At 38.4% G+C, this 21,000-nt stretch overlaps 2 protein-coding genes across 2 annotated transcripts in view; one reads left to right on the top strand and one right to left on the bottom strand.

Moving 5' to 3' along the window:
- Positions 1–1,493: 1,493 nt before the first annotated feature.
- Positions 1,494–5,512, bottom strand: SERP1 (stress associated endoplasmic reticulum protein 1). Its single transcript, XM_042957200.1, has 3 exons — positions 5,070–5,512; positions 4,703–4,778; positions 1,494–3,504 (listed from the first exon to the last, which is right to left on the bottom strand). Exons 1-3 carry the CDS (start codon positions 5,151–5,153, stop codon positions 3,464–3,466), a joined length of 201 nt encoding a protein of 66 aa, XP_042813134.1. The 5' UTR covers positions 5,154–5,512; the 3' UTR covers positions 1,494–3,463.
- Positions 5,513–5,726: 214 nt separating this feature from the next.
- Positions 5,727–21,000, top strand: part of EIF2A (eukaryotic translation initiation factor 2A) — a 30,271-nt gene continuing 14,997 nt past the window's right edge. Inside the window, exons 1-3 of the mRNA XM_007086309.3 lie at positions 5,727–5,880; positions 15,605–15,674; positions 19,432–19,506. Of these exons, the coding sequence (XP_007086371.3) occupies positions 5,829–5,880; positions 15,605–15,674; positions 19,432–19,506 (197 nt within the window). The 5' untranslated portion in view covers positions 5,727–5,828. The remainder of the gene's footprint in view (positions 5,881–15,604; positions 15,675–19,431; positions 19,507–21,000) is intronic.

The following is a 21,000-nucleotide window of genomic DNA, read 5'->3' as shown; positions in this document are numbered from 1 at the left end:
TTCCTATGGTTTCTCTAGGGTACAGTTGAGTCTGGAAACCTTGGTTCTAGTTTCTGCTCTGCCTCAGCTAGCTTTGTGAGAGCAGACACCATTTATCTGGTTTTACTTTTCCTTTGAAATACTGACCACAATTACGGTTTTCACTTTGTCTTTTCTCCCACTACTGGACTGAAAAATACCTGAGTGCTGGGACTGTTTTCACAGCTCTAACTCGATATCTGGCACATAAGTTACTCAATATTCATTGAATAAATGCGATTGGACTAAATTGCTCATGTCCTTTCCATACTTATGATTCTGTAATATCCAAGTCCTGACAGTTGAGTTTTCCCCTTCAGCGTGACTTCTAGCCTTTTACTGCTCATTCGTACTCTTTTCAAATTAGGACATTTTTCTCCTAATTCAACTTGAAGATAAAGCAGTACAAGTAGCTACAGTGGGATGAAGTTTAGATAGGAAAGGGTTCTCTAAGGGAGTTACAAAGAATTTGCTGTTGAACCCAACTCCTGCTTCTTGAAGTTCTGGTTTGCATCTAAAACAGTAAGTTAAAGGTAGGTAAAGACAAATCAAATTTCAAAAGAATTTCTAATTAGAAAATTTGATGTCCTAAATTTCAGATGCTCTAAGAGCAATAAAATTTTGATGAACCTCCCAAGAGCATAATCCACCTCTACAGGGTCCTCCTTTATGCCAGCAAAACACCACAAACCTCAGTAAGAGCGACCACCCTGCAGTTGAGCACACACACTTCTTCCAAGTAAGTCAAAGCCCATTACAAAACATCCTGTTACAATGAAAATCTTTCCACATTCTGGAAGCCCACTTGGTTATTCTGAGCAACATTACATACAACCCAACAGATACAGTGAAATCCTGAACAACTCCTTGAAACGTTATACCTAAGTTACAAAGCGTAATTGGACACAGTGTAGACAACCCCCAACAAAGCATCATCATACTATGTTCAACACTGGATGACACCAAATTCAATTGGGAAAGGGAGATCAAAAGAACTGTGATTTTTCCTTGAATGAGACTTCTTGAATGATAATGAGATGAGGGTAAATCTTAGGTGGAGAAGTATTTAATTCACTGTGCTTTTCATGTTTTCCTTTTTTTAAAATTTACTTTTATTTTGAGAGCAGGCTAGCGCAAGTGTGCAAGCAGGGAAGGGGGCAGAGAGAGAGGGAAAGAGAGAATCCCAAGCAGGCTCTGCATTGTCGGTATGGAGCCCAAGACAGGGCTGGATTTCATGAACCATAAGATAATGACCTGAGCTGCTATCAAGAGTCAGCCGCTTAATTCACCAAGCCACTCAGGCACCCCTATACTTTTAATGTTTTTCTTGCTACCTATTTCCAGTTATAAGTTTTTAATCTGAGTCTCTGGGTACCAGTTCTTTTAACTCAAGTACAACATAATACTAAGCATTCTTTAATTTTCTATTAACTATAAAAAGTACACTCAGATAAGAAATCTGTAAAATCATTTCCTTTCAGAAGGAATCAAATATTCTGGGAACTTTATTTTTAAAGGATAAATCAAGACATAGCTTTCATTGACCCAAACATGCATAATCCATCCTTAATATAAAATGTACTCAATTAGGAAATCACACATGAAATACAAAAGGAATGCAACTTTACATATGTAAAATGATTGCTAGCTGTAGCAATTTAACAGTCAAATCAATAAAGACATTGTACAACTTAAAAAAAAAAAACAAAACCCTAACATCTTAAAGCCAATTATTTATAGTAAACCAAGGGAAATTTTTATACGGAATGGTTTGACTCAAAGCAAAGAATAAGGCACCTGCTATAAATTTAGAACAGTAACTTTCATTTTTAAAGTTATAATAAAATAGAATTAGTCAATCAAGACACTTGCTTCATAGGGAAACAAGTGTTTATTTCCTGGGTGAGAAAGGCAGGTAACTGCAGATAAAAACCTGCTGGCCCAAGGTCAGCTGATTCCTTCCTTTCCTGTTTTAGAGTAGTCAAGTTCCTAAGCATCCTTAACTACTCCTCTCCCTCACTCGTCCTCTATATTGAGGGGTATCAGAAACTCTGAGGTTCACAATGTGTATGACTAGGTAGATTTCCCTTCTGTTCCTCTTAAAACAGCTTATTTTAAAAGAGATATCCTGAGGCAATTAACAAAGCAAACAAGCAGCTTTCTTTCCAATTCATTGATACATAGACACCTCTCAGGTTTGTTTGTTTGTTTTTTTAATCAAGTTATGGCTAAGTAAACAGCCAAAACTTACAATTTTCAACAGTATCAGAAAACCTAAAACCTGCCTTCTCACCCTTACCATTAGTAAAAAGAAACTTTGATCAATCATAACCTATAAAATTATACAACAAAGGGAAGACTAAAGACTGATCCTTATCAGCAAATCCATTTGATTCCAGATGGCACTTTAGTCTGATGTATCTAGTGCCCTACCAAAATTTTAATCATAAACCCAGAAAATTATTTCCAAACGAAGTAACTTTTTAGTTGATGTGCCTTTTTGGTATTAAAAGTGCTATTAACGTGCTAAGATGTCTTATGGCACATTAGACTCATCAGGATGTCCTGATGAAACATCCATTTTTAGTAGTATTTTTCCCCAAAATATTGTCTAGCATAGTAGACCCCTTTGATATATTAATTATGGTAAAATCAATGGTGACATAAACAAACTTTCCCTGACTTTACTCCACATGGTAGCTTTTAGTGAAACTGAAGTTACTGATTAAGTTACAAAACGCTCAACCAAGTTTTCTTATGGCATTTTACATTAGTATAACTACTCATGCAAAATCCAAGGTAGTGTAATAGAAATAATATTGTTAAAATAGATATTGTAGCTATAAGCATCTCCTTTTATATTAGGCATTTAGAAGCTTTTAAAAAATTTTAGGTGCTAAAGATTATGGGAAAACGAGGCTAACTGTGTAGTTGTTCCATTTATAAGCACTTTATTACAGGACAGTGACATTACCCTATATGGGAGTGTGCTTTCAAGATATAGTAATAAAGTGCCTAACTATATAAAAACCATGACTCCAAATTTTAAATTAAACTAATTGCATATACACATTAGGGTTAACAAAATCTAGACTCTGTCTACATAGATTTAATCTAATTATCTATCTATACTGGATAGGGTTTTAACAACCACATTAAGAAAACTTACTCTTTACTGACTGAATAAGTAGGGTCCACTACTATAGCTTAATAATCAAATTTTATTGCTTTATTCATGTGGTGCTTTTGCAAGGCACTGTGGTATGGACTAGAAAACTTGGAATGACTCATGGAGAAACCTTGGAATGACAAATGAAGGATGATATGAAAAGTCATTCTGAGGCAGGATGCTTTACTGAATTGTTTTTAACCAGGGTATCAAACATCAGGAATGAGTTCAAGTTAAAATTCACAGGAGAATGGAAACATCTTAAGGTCAGTCACTTCACATGCCCATCCTGATACTTTGAATAATCTGGAAAATTGCTGTAAAAAGAAAGAACAAATGTTTTAGTAAGCATACTTTGAATAAAATAGGAATGACAACTGGCAAATATTTATTAAGGTACTTCATGAGAATCCAAGAGCACCCTTAAAATTACTTGCAAATGCTATGTAACTTCATTGAAGAAGTGAAGACAAGCCTACCCTAATAAACCAATTCAATGTCCATGAGTTATTTTTTTCAGCTTTTCTGAACTCTATGTCTAACTGTCCAATAGATTTTGCAATACACAATCATTTTAGAAAAAGCTTAAAGCACCAAAGCAAACAGGTTTTTATAGCATAGAATTATTTTGATTTATCCCCAAAATATTAAGTGTCCTTCTAAGGCCTGGCCTATAATATAACCATGTTTCCTCATTCTCACAAAGCTGAAATTGAATAATCTTTAGGTTATATAAATTGCTTGGCTCTTGGCCAACTAGTAAGTTTAGGAAGCAGGCGAAGTGAAACGTTTAAGAAAAACCTCAGTAACTTTAGAATGTCAGAATATAAAAAACAGAAACAATATGAACAGTTTGCATATTGAAATAATAAATGAAAAGAAGAAAAATATTCTGTAATCAATTTGCACAGGCAGGAATCTATTACTTTAATAGTAGGCTGACCTGATAACTTATTTTTCCTCCCATATGTCAAACGTTTCTTTAATTAATCTAAAAACATTTGTCTCCTACACTAAGTTACCAATCAGGTACATTTCCTCTATACCCAACCAATTCTTCGCACGAGCTTTACTTTACAAAATATACCCATTTTTGCCATAAAAACATTAGATTTTGGGACACGTTAAATTCAGTTCAACGTCCACATATACATCATGTTCGTAAGTTTTTTGCAAATATATTCATAATATGCTTGCAAAACATTCTAAATTCTCATTCCGTGAGGTTTTTTTTGTTTTGGTCTAAATTTCTTCCAACTTGATCATTACTAACTGAAGATCTGACCTCCTTTTCTGATCTCCTGTGAGCACAAATCAAGCTATGAGAAGTTTCTGGAGCACCACCCTCTGTGCATATGTGGGACAAGTAATTCGGTTCAGACGAGAGACACTTATGTGGAGCTCCCAGCAGGTGGGTTGAGAACTACGCGGGTAGGATTCACCACTGATGGGTCACCACGTCATCCCAAACCCGACATCCAATGCCCTACCCGATGGTAGCCCCAAAACACTTACCAGAACCACAAACGACAAAAATGAAGAGAGCCAATAACCAGGGTCCTACAGACGCCTTCTCTTCGGGGGCATTTCTCTGCAAAAACGGAAAGTCCCATTTCAAATGCAAAAACCCAATCCGATCCCGGGCTCCTGCAGCCTACACCACGGGCCAGGTTTCCAGGTCCCCTCACAGGTTTGCCCTCCGTTCCCGAACCGCCTAGCTTCAGGCACCCACCTACCCGAACCACCCTCCCCCCTGCCCTGCCCCGCCCCGCCCCGCCAACTTAGCGTCCAGCTCGTGGCCTCCGGCCTGGGGAGAACTCGATCCTAGGACCCGGGCCTGAACCCCGGCTGCGGGACGGACGGGCGCCTGCTCTTTCCTTACCGAAGTCTTGGCGACGTTGCCCCGCTGGGTGATGTTCTTGCTGTGCTTCTCGTTGGCCATACGGATTCGCTGCTTGGCGACCATCTTCACGGCGCCACCACCTGCCTCAGCCACCCCTTAGACTCGCTAGCTCGCCTCCCCTCGGGCCGCTGCGACGCTCTGATCCGGGTGCCTGCGCTGCCGGAGCTAGAAGGCTCTCAGGCGGGGCGCTAGCTCCGGCCGCTGGGCCTGAGCGAGGCGAACTCGGGTGCCGAGCGCAAGCGGGGCGTCGGGCCGCCGACTGACTGACGACGCCGGACTGGCCGGCCGAGAAGCGGACACGCGGGACGACAAGCAGGCCGCCGGGATATTCTCGCGCCGCCGCTCTGGACGCCGCCGGGAGCGTGGAGTGAAAGAGGAAGGAAACGCAACGCAACAACCGAGCAGCGCTGCCCGTAGCCTCGAACTACTTCGGGTTCGGCTGCCAACGTCAGCACTGGACGGACTCCGCCCCGCGGAAGTGCGAACTCCGCCTGCTGTAAAAGAGGGAGAGGGGAGGGCAAAGGCTGGCGCACGAGCAGTAGTCCCTCCCGCGGTGCTCTTTAAAGTGTCGCCCCAGAGCTGCGCGTGCGCGTTCAGACTCCTTTTTCTACTGCCGTCTCCCACCGGAAGTGAATTGGCCCCGAGGCTCGTGATACCGGAAACAGCTATGCGCTGTCTCCACGCCTGTGGAGACGTGTAGGGGCCGGGTTTGGCCCTCGTGAACTCTGACCCCAGCGCATGGGTTTCTCTTTCCGGGACAAGATGGCGCCTTCCACGCCACTACTGACAGGTGAGTCCTGAACGAGTAAGAGACTTTTTCGGAGCATTTTCCTCTTGTGTCTTTGCTCTTGGGGATTACCCGAGAAGCACTGGCGTCTGCTCCACCTTTCCTTGTGGACTATGGAAGAGCCAGAGGGTCTTGTGGGTTGCTTGGTGTAGCGTGGCAATCGGAAGTGAGGCCCCAGCCTCTGGGCTTCAGCATTCCCCTCCCTTTTGCCCGTCCATCATTACTCCCTGTCGCTTCAGATTCCACTGGAGTTGCGGACGAGAGATAAGAACAGAAAGTGCGGGTTGAATTTGTTACCCCGGGTCTGCAAACACGGGTTTTATACGTACTCTTATGTGGTGACAGATCTTGTTGACAGAAGTCATTGAGTTCTGTAATAAAGAACAAACATAAACAAATGGCTAGAATGCGCACACACATTAAATACACCTGAATTTAAGTAGTACCAAATTCTGTGCTCTTTGCTTTAATGAAATTAGTAGGATCAAATAGAGTGGAGCTGTGGTAGCGTAGGTTTAAAGTGATGAAAGTGTGGTCTGGGGTCGTGGCAGTGAGCATTATGGAAATGATGGCAACGTTTGATGTTGAAGTGTTTATGAGTATTTTAGAATCTGATTATTACCGGATTCCTGAGATTTTGGATTGGAGGCAGAGTTTACAATTTTATAAAAGATAGTTAACTTAGTCTTGGTCTGTGTCCGGGAAGACTCTGGGTTAGGGTAATGGCTGAGATTCTCACATGAGTATCAAATAGAGGGGAATTGGGAGAGAAAAGAACAGAGGCTTTGATTAAGCCATGGATAGCTTATACAGAAGGAAAAACACCATTAACAGAAAGGTCGTTTACTTTTGAGGAAGGGGGTTATGTCCCCAAACTTGAAAGGAACCTTAGAAAGCTTTTGCACTTTTTGCCATTCTACATTTTAAGATCTTTGTTATTAAGCACCATGACCACTCATATCAATCTGGCTACCGCAGTTCAGTCGTCAAGTATTTATCAAATAATGAGTATAATTTGTAAGATAATATGCCAGACAGATACTATTTAAAAGGCATAATTACATAACTAAATGAATTTTTTTCTCTGGCTTCTTAAAAGTAACTAGTATGTTATTCACAGTTTTGGAACACTGAATGCTTATTTGTACTCTAAAAAAAACAGTACATTTAAAAATCTGATAAATTTTCTATCTGAAAGTAATGTAATATTGTGTGTTAATTATATACAAGTAAAAAATTCAATTTGAAAAAAATCTTTACAGGGGCTGCTCAGTGTTTACAGGGTAAATTCCATCCTGTTTAGCATAGCATGTGGAACCCTTCATAATCCTTGAAAAGCTCTTTGCATTCATTTCTTTGCTCCCCACCCTATTGTGCTCCATCAATATTGGACTGCTTACAAAACCCTTGAAAAATCTACTTCAGTCTAGGACTCCTGGTCCTCTTGATTTGGCTTACTTTTCATCTTTTAAATTTCATTTCTGGGGCGCCTGTGTGGCTCTGTCAGTTGAACGTCTGACTTGGAGTCAGGTCATGATCTTGGGGATTCGTAAGTTGAAGCACCCCATTGGGCTCGCTGCTGTCAGCACAGAGCCTGCTTTGGATACTCTTGTCCTCACTCTTCTCAGACGATCAGTCACTCCCAGGCTATTTTTGTACTTCATATATACTTGAATTTTTTTTTTTTTCACGTATCACATAGGTTAATTATCTAGTTGTTTAGATGCTTTTCTGCCTTTCTAGACTAAACTCCTTGGGCACAGTTTTCCTCATCTCCGTCTTCTCAATACCAGGTACAGTGTGTAGTAAACAATAGACATTCTAAATGTTTGATGGAGGAATAAATTAATGAAGCATAACCACTTCATTTATAGTCATATTAACAAAGTGACAGTTCTCTTACAATGCTTAAAATTAAGGACTTGGTAAGAGCTTAAAGGTTAGCTAGTCAGTCTATCCCTCATAGTCTCATATTCATAGAAGCCCTGAAAGATTAGGTGGTCAGATTCACATTGCAAATTGGCAGAATTAGAATTATATTGAATCATTCAACTCTGTGGTCCATTTTTCTTTTACTTGAACACACTAATTTTTAAAAATTGTTAGTATAGGTATTTCAATCAATAATAGATTTTTACTTCCAAAATTTTTTTTTACACTTAGACTTACAGGATTTTGGAGTTTGGAATAATTTGGACATTGTCCAGTAAGTTTTGTCAGTTGCAACTTTTAAAAAAAATTTTTTTTTTACATTTATTTGAGAGAGACAGAGCACAAGTGGGGGAGGGTCAGAGAGAGAATGAGACACAGAATCCAAAGCAGGCTCCAGGCTCTGAGCTGTCAGCACAGAGCCTGATGTGGGGCTCGAAGTCATAAACCGTGAGATCATGACCTGAGCTGAAGTCGGATGCCCAAACAACTGAGCCACCCGGGCACCCCTGTCAGTCTTAACTTTTCACTGAAAATGACAAAAAGCCAGAGTAGGTGATAAAGGGAGTTTTCTTTTTTTTGAAACTCATGTAATTGTAAAGCTTTAGTACTGCTACACCCAGGTACTCACTTGACTCCAAAAATGTTTTTCTTTATCCCTAGGCTCTTGCTTTCTTTTCAATTAAATTCATTCTTAGGCTAACATTCTCCAGGTTTACATTCAACTAGCTCATAGCCCCAAAGGAAAGCACATTTTTTTGCTAGTCTCAATGCTGGCTGTTTTTGGCTTGGCTTGGCTGGATCTTGTTCATCTTTGAATCAATATTTAATCAAATCACCAGGACCAAATTATAGTCTCACTCTTGGATAGTTCCCCCTGGAAAATTAGAGTCTCCTAGAAGGTAGGACCTGTGTCCATGCCAGGCATGTAAAACAGTGGCCCTTACATGAAACCCGTATGTCTAATCAGCTTGCCTGGTTGAGGCCACCATTGAGATAATTGATTCAAAATGGAATCATTTTCCTACACTGATAGGTACTTCATTGAATGTAAGGGTTGGAAAAAGTATCCCATTGTAATGATCACCATATCCCTGGTACGGGATCCATGTTGTTGAAGCCTAGTAGTTTTCTCATATTGAGTCAGGCCTAGAGCAATAAATGGCATATGAGTATCTATAAAGGCTAGTAATCTTTAAAGTTTTTATTTATTTATTTTGGGAGAGAGTGAGCAGGGGAAGGGCAGAGAGAGAGGAGGAGAAAGGATCCCAAGCAGGCCCCGTGCTGTGCAGAGCCTAATGCAGGATCTAACTAAAGAACGGTGAGATCATGACCTGAGTTGAAACCAAGAGTCAGACGCTTAACTGACTGAGCCACCCAGGCACCCCAAGGCTAGTAATTTTTTAAAAGATATTATTTAAGTGCAACATTTAATGTGATTGTTTTAAAATAGTTTTTCTTTGTGAAACTCTGGCATTTATTTGTTGCTTTACTGAAAAGAACTGTTCATATTCTAGATTTTTCTTTCTAATAGAACATATTTCCAGATCCCCTTTGATTAACAGGGGAAAGTCATTAAAAACAAGGGATCATATCAACTCTCAGTACACTATATTAAACTATCTCTACACTGTATTCACTGTTTCATATTTAGTCACTTCTAATTAAAATGAATTTCTCATTGGAAAGTAATATGTAGAAAAATTGTTTTAGTTACTGAAAAGAACTTTTGAATCCATATTTATTTTGCCTTTATTAAGTCAAAATACAGTTTATGTTGTTAAGAATCTGATTTTGTGTGTCTTCTAATAAACTTTGTATACCCATTTATTCTTGTAGAAGTTACTCAAACTGATTAAATCCAGTAAAATATCTTAGTGGTTCCAAAACGTCTTGCAACACTTTCTCCTAGTTCTGCTTCTGTGTAAGGAGGTGTGAAATGAATATAAATATAAGTAGGGATTTACATGTGTGAACAAGACTGTAGTGACTCATTATGATTTTTATGATGAATTCAATTGATAATTAGTTCCCCTAAAATAGACATATCTATTATAAAGCATCATGTACAAAGAAGGGTTGTCTAATTGAATGGGGACCAACAGTATCACCAGTTTTAAAGTAGCCCTGGTTTGTACTTTTGTCTCATGGAATTTGTTTTTACCTTAGTACATAAGTCGTGGTCTCTTCAATTTTTTCTTTTAATGTAACACTTTTGCCTGGTATTTGCAAGCAAATCCATTCTTGAGAAATGTTGGAAAACGTTTTTTCCAAACTTTTGATTGGTTTAATTTCTTGCCATATTGTGAACAAGCACTACCAAAAATGATGGTCTTATAAAACACCTTATATCTTGATATAGTTTAAGACTTACAAGAAGTCGCAAAACAGTAAAAGGAGTTCCCCTGTATCCTTCACTTAGCTTTGTATACTATCTTACATAACCATACTACGTTATCAAAACTAGGAAATTAGTGCTGGCACAGTAGTATTTACTAACTTAAAATCCTTATTTGGATTTCACCAGTTTGTGTGCGTATATCACACTAAGAAATTTTGTCACATATATAGATTTCTGTAACCGCCACTATCGGAGTGTAGAACTACTCTATCATAAAGAAGATGCTACCCTTTTATAGTCAGAATCTCCTTCGAGCTCTAAACTTTGGCAACCACTGATCTGTCCTTTATCATGATAATTTTGTCATTTCAAGAGTGTTAAATAAATGGAATCATAGAACATGAAGCCTGCGGATTTGTGTTTAAAACTGTTTTGGGGACACCTGGGTGGTTCATCTGGTTAAGCATCTGACTCTTGATTTCAGCTTAGGTCATGATCTCACAGTTTCATAAGTTTGAGCCCCATGTAGGGCTCTGTGCTGACAGTGTGGAGTCTGCTTGAGATTCTCCCTCTTTTTCTGCCCCTTCCCCACTCTAACTCTGTCTCTCCCAAAATAAATAAACTTAAAAAAAAAGAAGAAAACTGTTCTTTATTTAGAATGTGAACATGTGCATGTTGAAAGCACTTGATTAATTTGACTCAAGATTTTGCTTCTCCAGAAACATAACTAAAACCAGGAAGTAAAAACCACATGAGACTGAATGCTACTTGAGCAGGAAAGAGTGACACTTTTCACACTGACATTTCTGTCAAGTGTTGCCTTTTAAGATTTTGAGTAAACAATCTATATGAAAGAATGTGGATTAAGTAGTTTTTGTTCCTTGCTCCTGTTCCTGTCTTAGTCCATTCAAGCTACAATAGCAAAAATACCCTAGAGTAGTTGGCTTAAACACTTATTTCCCACACTTCTGGAGTCTGGGAAGTCCAAGATCAAGATACTGGCAGATTTGGTGTCTGGTGAGAGCCTACTTCCTGGTTCATAGATAGCCATTGTCTGCTGGGCAGAAAGGGCAAAAGAGCTCTCTGGGATCTCTTTCATAAGGGTGCTAATCCCATTCTTGAGGGCTCTGTTGTCCTGACCTAATTACCTTCCAAAGGCCTACCTCCAAGTACCATTACTTTAAGGATTAAGATTCAACATATGAATGAGGGGGGTGGTAATCATTCAGTCTATAGTAGATCCTTTGGGGTTTTCCACCTGTCTTAGTTTGGTATGTAGATATGAAACAGAAATTTTAGAAAAGGAAAACCTTGTACTGATTGCCCTGAATACCCTGGAAATTCCCACTGCTACCTTCATGGGTTTGGCAATATAGTTGCCACTTTAGTCCAATTGACCCTTGAGTAACATGGGTTTGCACCATGCAGGTCCACTTAAACATTATTTTTATTTTTATTTATTTTTAATGTTTATTTATTTATTTTGAGAGAGAGCAAGCACAAGCAGGAAAGGGGCAGAAAGAGAGGGAGACACAGAATCTGAAGCAGGCTCTAGGCTCCGAGCTATCAGCGTTGAGCCTAATGCAGGACTTGAACCCACGAACCATGAGATCATGACCTGAGCCAAAGTCAGGCGCTTAACCAACTGAGCCACCCAGGCACCTCTGCTTATGATTTTCTTAATAACACTTTTCTTTTCTGTAGTTAATTACTGTATTGTAAGAATATAGTATATATGCATATATAACAAAATATGTGTTAATTGACCATTTATGTTATCAGTAAGACTTCTGGTCAGCTATAGGCTATTAATAGTTAAATATTTTGGAGAGTCAGGTTATTCACAGATTTTCAGTTGTGCGGGATTCAATACCCCTAACCCCTGTGTTGTTCAAGGGTCAACTGTATAATGTACAAAAACTTTGAATTTTACCCCAAGTAAACATTGTGGTTGTTGATAACAGCAAAGTCAACAAATACAGAGGACCAAGGTCACTAGTTGCAAGTTCATGAGAACACAAAAAGCTGAGATGAGTTCGATAAAGCTTTTTTTTTTTTCTTTTTTCTTTTTTGCTAGTCACCTCAGGCATATGTTCTAAGGGCCGGCAGTTAAGGCAATAGAACATGGTTTGATTGCATCATCATATAGCACATTATCTAATTACACTTCAGCTTCAGTGGGACTTCACTGATGATATGCTGTTTTATTTTCCTAGGCCTATATGTGAGTTCTGTAAGAGGGTCCTTAATGTGTTAAGTTGCCACAGCAGCTTGTGGGAGGACCTCATTAGGCTGACAAGGTTTTATGTAACCCTTATAATAAAGTGTAATCTGGTAACTAAACTCCCTAGTTTGGTAAAATCATTTTTGATTAATTCCTCAAATAAAGATTTGTTAAAACCATTATTATAGTATTAAGAAAAGAATGGCCTGTTTTCTTCTAAATCAGAATGTGTCATACATGATATTGCAGCAGATGATTTGGTAATGAGAAATAGCATCGTTTTGCCTGTGTAGTATATTGGTGCTGCATTTGATCTTAACCAAAAAACCGAGAAGCAAGTGAGAATTTTCATGGTAAAGGATTATACTTCATAGTTTTAAAATCTTGTAGGAAAACATTTTCTGGCACAAAATTTTCTAATGTCATTAGAGATTTTTAAAATAGATAACTTCAGTGTTTCATTCAAGGCATAGCCACAGACTGAGCTCCTTTGACATTGTTACCTTGAGTGCAGTGATGGATTCATTTTTTTAAATCCCTAATACCTAGCCCATAGAACTGTGCAGGGGCCAAATCATATAGAAGTTTATAGGCCGTAGTATAAGGAGTTTAGATTTTAATATATGCACAGGCACCTGGATGGGTCAGTTGGTTAAGTGTCTGACTCTTGGTTTCAGCCCAGGTCATGATCTCATGGTTTGTGGGATCGAGCCCTTGTCAGGCTCTGTGCTGACAGCACGGAGTCTGCTTGGGATTCTTTCTCCCTGTCTCTCTGCCCCTCCGCAACTCTAGAGCACGCGTACACACACTCTCTCAAAATAAATAAACTTAAAAAAGATTGTGATACATGCAGAACACTTTGCTAGAATTCATTCCATTCAAGGCCAAAGGACCTGTAACAGTTTGACAGTTCAGTCTGGTGCTCTGCATATGAAGAAACATGGTAGCTACTTGTATACTTTTGGATCTCTAACTAGAAATTTCATTTAGTTGTATGTTTGCTTATTTTCTATCCCTCCATTAGAATGGAGGCTCCAGGAAGACATCAATTTTTGTCTTGTTCATCAGTGGTTCTTTTCCTTTCATGCTAACTTTATTTACTTTGGGTCTATAAATTATATTACTTTTAGTATCTGAAAATTGAGCTAGTAATTCTCAGGTAGAAAATCAGTGTTAATGAGAACTGTCCCTTGACAAGGGAGCTGAGAGTGGCCCCTATTTACCAACTTTGCTGCCTTCTCAGTAAAGAGAGGAAGGGGATATTTGTGAACAGCTGGCAGAAAAGGAAGCAGATATAATTATAACCATGAACCTCAGTAAAAGTTTTTCTGCTCTTCAGCTCTTAAACTGTTGCTGCTAGCAAGAATTTTAGCTGATAAAATAGTAACTCATCACCAAGCCCTGCTATTTTTATCTCCTAAAATTAAACACACTCGTTCTCCATTTCCACTGCCCACCCCAGTCCAAGTTTCCATGCTCTCCTGTAGGATTCCTGCAGAACTGTCTTGAATAGTCTTTTCTTATCCACTCTTAACTCTCTTCCAGTTTATTCTCTACCTTGTACCAGATTGACCATTACAAAATGCAGATGTGGTTCTCAAAATTTGCCTAAAACCCTTCTGAAGTTCCCCACCATTTTTTTTTAAGTGTTTATTTATTTTTGAAAGAGGGAGAGACAGAGAGCGAGTGAGGGAGGGGCAAAGAGAGAGGGAGACACAATCCCAAGCAGGCTCCAGGCTCTGAGCTGTCAGCACAGAGCCTAACGTGGGGCTCATGAACTGCGAGATCATGACCTGAGCCAAAGTCGGACGCTTAACCGACTGAGCCACCCAGGCACCCCATGAAGTTCCCCACCATTCTTAGGCTACAGACCAACATTGCCTAACTTAGGCCATAAGATCCTGCTTGGTCTGAACCCTGTTTTCCTCTCCAGCTCCAGTTCCTTCCATAAAGGCCCTCTTTCCATTTCTGTGTTGCTCTGTCATCTCTCTTGCCATGGAGGTTTTGCACTTGTTACTGTTGTCTTTGCTTGTTAACTGCCATTCATCCCTCACATCTCAGCACACAAATCCTGTGCTCAAGGACACTTTCCCTAACTTTCCATTTTTAGATCAAAACTCACCTATTAATCACTGGATTAGCCCCGTATCTCTTTACTTTGTAGCACTAAGCACACTTACAGAATTCCATGTATTTGACTATTTGGTTAATAAGCTCAGGAACAAGTCTGATTTTCCTCCCTATTGTATCTCCAGTACTCAACAGAGGGTCTGGGAGGCAGTTTTTATTTTTTACTCAGTAAGCATTTGTTGAATGAACGAATCAATTTATTTGATTCAGCTTTAGAAACTTCTAATTCGGCCATTTAAAAATATATAATTAATTTTATAGATGTTCTTAATCTTGGACTTTATTCCCACTTAATTTTTTAGGATATTACTGTCCTTGGGAACTTCGTAATGAATGTGTCTCATCCCACTTGTTCTCTTAGTTTGAGAATTGTATTAATAATGCCTAGTTTTCTTTAAGAACTTTGAATATATTCTATATTTTTAGGTTATTGTTTTGCATAAAGCACACAGCCACCTTGTGTTCTAATATTTCCTCTCTTTCAGGTTGCAGACTGCCAACTCTTTATTGTATCTTTACACGGCAGAAGGAAAGCTGGCTAGGTCTGGGACTGTTCTTCTAAGGGCACTAATCCCACTCATGAGGGCCCTACCCTCATGATCTAATTATTTCTCAAAGTCCCCAATTCCAAATACTATCACATTGGGGTTAGAGTTTCAACATGAGGATTTGGGGGAGACATAAACATTCCATGACATTACCTATTGGTTTCCCAGCAATAGGGTTACATAATTTCATGCAATAGGGTTAAGAAAAATTTACCTTTGTAATGCCAACATTGTATAGTTTTATGAAATGTTTAATAGTTTCATTGATACTTTGACTGAAAGCTTTTTGTTTTTTAAAATATTTGTGGGGTGCCTGGATGGCTCAGTCGGTTGAGCGTCCAGCTTTGGGTCAGGTTGTGATCTTGTGGTTCGTGAATTGGGCTTGCTGCTGTCAGTGCAGAGCGTGCTTCAGATCCTCTGTCCCTCTCTCTCTCTGCCCTTCCTCTGCTCATGCTTTCTCTCTCAGAAAGAAAAGAAATAAAATATAAAATAAAATATTTGTGATTACTGAGTATTTATTAACAAACTAATGGTGGTTCTGTTTTGTTTTTTTAGTCCGAGGATCAGAAGGACTTTACATGGTAAATGGACCACCACATTTTACAGAAAGCACATTGTTTCCAAGGTATGGTTTATTTTGTTAAGTGATGTTATAGGGAACTATATAATAATTCTAAATTATTTTCGTTGTTGTTATATTTTGAACAAGAAAGAGCAGATAAGCAAGTTTCCTGGGGTATGTTATATAATATTAACAGAAGATGGAAAGAATGTATGTTCTCTATCAAGAAAAATGATCAATCTTTAGATTTGAAACTAATAGCTTCAGCATGTTTAAAAGAAAAAGTGTAGACACGAGTATAATTGTGTTGAAGCCTTTGACTTAGAAGAATTTTATCTTAGGGGATGAAGAAAAACTTGCAAATGTGATAGTCAAACCTCTGCCTACAGTCTTCGTGAAATCAGAGAATGACAAATGTATAAGAAAGGAAGAAAATACGATCGATAGATGTAGATATGGTTTTTTCTTAAAAAGAATAAAAAGGCTAAACCAAAAACGAATAAAAGTATTAAGTTGGTGGCATAACTATATGATGACATTCAAAATTCTTAAATGCATTCAGTAGCTTTATTGGCAACAGAAAATTGATATTGTCATTTTAAATCTATTACAGGATAAAACAATTACATTAACATCCTCAGAAACCAAGATTTTCAGCCTAAGGGATAGACTTGCATATGTCAATATGAACTCATGATTTCTTTTCATAAAAACGCTTGTATTTTTTAGTAATGTCCACTGAAAAAGGTTAAGGGGCAGTGATAAGGTAGTAGCAGTGAATACCCCTGTCTCACAGATTATGATCTCTAAACACCATTCTTCAGTAACAGGAACTCGTTCCTTGAAGAAGCGACTGATTCCAGGTCTAGTACAGAAGACAGTACGAGTTGAGCTAGAGACATTTTGGTCCAGAAAGCAAGGAAGCTATAAAAGATTACCAGGGCTTTGTTGAAGAGTCACAAGAGGCAACTTCAGGGCATTCACAGCAACTTAAAATGAGGCAATTTGAGCATTGGAAAGAATCATGACTAAAAGGATTGAGACATTCAAGTATGTAAACACTCGCCCCCAAATTCCTCTCTCTCCAAATCTTATTGGTCAGCATTGGAGGTTGATGGGGTCCTTGCGCATTATTTTGAAAATTGACAAATCAAGAGAAGAAATCACGCATTTATTTTGTCTTTCCCATACAGACGGTTTTTCAAAGTATCCAGATTGTTGATGAGGAAAACTTATTTAGAGGAGAATTCCAGTGGATAAATACAGAAGTAACATTGGGGTTAGATAATCATTGTAATCTTAAAGAAATCTTGTGTCAGTTCTCAGACTTAGCATACATCAGAGTGATCTGAAGAGCTTGTTAAAACACAGATTGCTGCTTCCTCTCCAGATATTCTGACTCATTAGATCTGGGGTGGGGCCCAAGAACTAGAATTTTTAACAAGTTCCCCAGTAATGCCAAAGCTGCAAGTTTAGGGACCCTGCTTTGAGAACCACTGATCTGGGTAAATGATCATCAAAAGATGCTGAGCCTGTTAGAAGAACTATGGATGGGGAACTTTATAATCAGGCTGACATCACCTAAGTCTGTCGACCAATTTTTTACTAGACCCAGTTCTTTAGAATCATGATACAGGAAGTATCAAGACCAGCTATATTGCCATCACCTTGAACCAGTATAACATCTCAGTCCCTGATTCAGCTTACTGAATCAGAATCTGTGTTTTAACCAGACCCTCAGGTGATTTGTATGCATATTAATATTTGAAAAGCACTACTCTAGCAAACAAGTCTGTGTCAGAGCTTTTGTGCTGCAAGCACTTCAGTGGGGTGTACAATCCCAAGGCAGCAGGAATGAGGGGTAAAGGGAATAAGGCAAGGAAGAAGTGAAAGTAAATCTAACGTGGAGTGCACTGAGCTGACCACAGATTCATAAAATATAGCCAGGTTTCTTGGTCATGCAGAATGTCTCCGGAGAGGCTATAATGAACCACTGTGCCTCAGAACAGTCGTGGAGAGGAAGGGTAAGAAATGTATGTACAGCCAGAGCCTTTTTTGGTCTATTCAGGTTGAATCTGAATGTCACCTCCTCTTCCTGCTACTTCACTAGGCATAGTGGAAGCCGTGCTGAAATGTGGCCCTCACTCCTAGAGAGTCTGAGACAACCAGTGGTGTTAGGGCATGAGGTAGCCAGGTTTCTTCATTGAATAGCTGATGACTGGGAGCAGGAAAGGTAGGGTGAATCCGAGGAGGCACTTAAAGAGTCCAGTACAGCCTCAGCATCACGGAGGGTAGAACAAGGAGACACCAGGAGACCTACCCCCTGGTGGGTAGTAATGGGAACTACATGATACTTAACTTCTAGGAAGGTCCAAAACCAAAACCAAAACAAACAAAAAACAAACCTATGGCCAGTTAAGCTTTTAGATGAGTGGTTCTCAAATTTGGCTGCACATTAGGATGACCTGAGGAGCTTTTCAAAACCTAGATATCCAAGGACTGGGTATTAAATGATAGTAAGGATTATTGTTATTATTTATGTGAGACGAAGTGGCATGGTGGTAAAGTCAGCTGATTAATGAATTGATTTTAGTTTGAGGGAAGGACTATATTGGTGAGCCATATGATCTTGTCCAAAGCTCATTCAACATTCTTATCATGAATTTAGAGGATAGCTAAGAATGAAGTTTTATAATTTATACATTACATAAGTCTGTAAGAAATGACTAATGTTTTGTAAGAGAAAATGAAGATGTAAATAGATCTCAGTAGGCTGAACTAATTAATAGGCCAAAGCCTGGGTGGAATTAATAAGGATAACTGCACAGTCTGCCCTTAGGTTCAGAAATAAGTTGCGGTACAAGTGTAGGATGGGGGACATCTTGGTCTAGTTGTTTATGTGAAAAGAGGGCAAAAAAGGATATTTCAGTAACTACAAGCTGAGTACAAGCTACCATTATTATGTGATGCAGAAACACAAAGGTCATCTTCGGATGAATTAATGTAAAGATAGTATCCAGTTTAAGGGGGATGTACTGGTCAGTTCTCAGTGCTTGTTACATAATAATTCAGATGTTCATTAGCTATGAAGTTCTGGTTTTATGTGACTACACTTACGGACATTTACATGTTCCCACATACACATTTCTGTTTGGGTGTTGATTGTCACTGTGAGATGTACTCGTAGTAGCCTTCTCCTGTTGAGAGATACAGTACTTAGAGTTCTGACCACTGGATAGAATATTGCCAAGAAGTCTGATTTCCCCAGGTCTGTTTTTGTAGAGAATCCTGCATCCACACTTATTTAATGTGAAGATCCTCTTACCGTTGTTATACTTTCCTTCTCTGCACATCAGAAATCGATGGAAGATCTTTTTCCTTCAAATCCAGGACACTTCTTGTCTACTTCAGGATGTTGTAGCCACACTTGTTTTGTTATGCAGGTGGTCTGGGACATTCTTCACAAAGTCTCTATATTGAAATCCGTCAGCCCTCAAGATCACGGTTGATAGCTCGTAACTTCCATGTTCACCTACATTTTTGGGTTTTTCACACAAACCAGTTATTCACCTAAAAGGGCTCTGTTTTCTCCTTAAGATTGATCTGTTGTTGTAACATCGATTTCCACCTTACTTTGCAGTGGTTGTTGGCACTGTGTTTTAAGAGATAAGGTATTTTGGTAGACTAAAGCATTATGGAATTACTTTCTTAAATTTATGTAAGTTCATAATCATTAAATTAGTGATAAGATTGTAAATTTTTAATCAGATTTTTTTAAAAGTATTCATGCTTATTAAACTTTTTTTCTTGTCATTTTCAGGGAATCTGGGAAAAATTGCAAAGTCTATACCTTTAGCAAGGATGGCACCTTGTTTGCCTGGGGCAACGGAGAAAAGTTAGTGTTTATTTATATAACATATTTTATGTGTCATCAGTTTAAACATAACTGGCATTTGAATAACACATGTTTGGGTGTCGTTAATAAAGTCCATCTTTTAATGTCATGATGTAGTTAGGTATTGTCTGAAATGCAGCTTCCATAGAACACCTCCAAAGTTGTTAGCTTCTGTTTATATGCCATGACTTGACTTATCTAGTTTCTTAGAATTAAAAAGTAATGTGTGGTAAGGGGCAATTAATTTAATGCTAGAGAAGCTGAAAGGTTTTTTTACATAGTGCTCTAAGTGATCAGTTAGGATTTAAGTTCTGTGCTAACACTTAGAGAATAACTCTCTTTGCTTGTTTACCTTAGATTTAGATACTTTATTATATCTTTGCTATTAAATTAGTAGCAACTGCTTGCTTATTACTGTGAGTTTTATTGTATGTAAAAGTATTATTTAAATATTTTATAAATTATTCAAAAGTATGTCTAGGATAGTCTATATTACATAAAATAATCAGATCACAAAATTGGTTTTGCAAAAAAAGTAAGTATTTTGATTAAGTACTCATTGTATTAAGAAAACCACTCATTTTTAATTTTTCTGTAGGCACTACAACATTTCAGGCAAAGAACCAGGAAAATGCCTGAATATGTGTAATTTGGTTTAAAGTTATTTTTGTTGTTTCTTATCAGATGTAATATGTTAGGTTTTTTAAAAGGGAAAAATGCATACATTAATACAAAAAGTACATTTTATTTTTAAATTTTTTTTTTTAACGTTTTATTTAATTTTGAGACAGGGAGAGACAGAGCATGAACAGGGGAGGGTCAGAGAGAGGGAAACACAGAATCTGAAACAGGCTCCAGGCTCTGAGCTGTCAGCACAGAGCCCGACGCGGGGCTCGAACTCACGGACCGTGAGATCATGACCTGAGCCGAAGTCGGTCGCTTAACTGACTGAGCCACCCAGGCGCCCCCAAAAAGTACATTTTAAATGTTGGTTTTTACACAGTGGTAATATAAGCTGAAGTCTTTCAACTGTCAGGTCAGATTGGATTAAACACATGATTTTTTTAAATTAATGCTAAAAAGATTGTGCTGAATTAGATGATTCACTTTTTATGACTGTAAGTACCTGGCAGAATTAGCTTTTGTAATTTTATGTTAATCAGTTTTTTACTTCTTTTTTTTAAGTTTTTGAATCCAATAAGCATACTACTACTCATAAATTATTAGGAATATAATCGTATTGGGTCCTTATCCACAATGTTAACAGACAGTCTTAATCTCAGTCTCAAAGAACATACTCTCAAATTTTCTTATTTTTGGTGTAACTGATTGTGGGTGTTTGACTTTTATTTTTTAAAATTTATCTTGTAATTTATACTATGAGTAATGAGCTCATAGAAATTCACTATTTAATGGGACATACCATACTTCTTGTCTATTATCTTTTTGAAGTATCCCTTATTTTGCTAGCTTAGAGTTTGTTGAATAAGCCTG

The sequence above is a fragment of the Panthera tigris genome, chromosome C2 (genome assembly GCF_018350195.1).
Source record: "Panthera tigris isolate Pti1 chromosome C2, P.tigris_Pti1_mat1.1, whole genome shotgun sequence".
Lineage (NCBI taxonomy): Eukaryota > Metazoa > Chordata > Mammalia > Carnivora > Felidae > Panthera > Panthera tigris.
This window is presented reverse-complemented; position numbering and strand designations above follow the sequence as displayed.

Coding starts and splice junctions, on each gene's coding strand:
- SERP1 (XM_042957200.1), bottom strand. CDS start 5,153: ATGGTCGCCAAGCAGCGAATCCGTATGGCCAACGAGAAGCACAGCAAG. Junction 4,779..5,069: donor GCAACGTCGCCAAGACTTCG/GTAAGGAAAGAG, acceptor CCGTTTTTGCAG/AGAAATGCCCCCGAAGAGAA. Junction 3,505..4,702: donor TTTTGTCGTTTGTGGTTCTG/GTAAGTGTTTTG, acceptor TTCTTTTTACAG/CAATTTTCCAGATTATTCAA.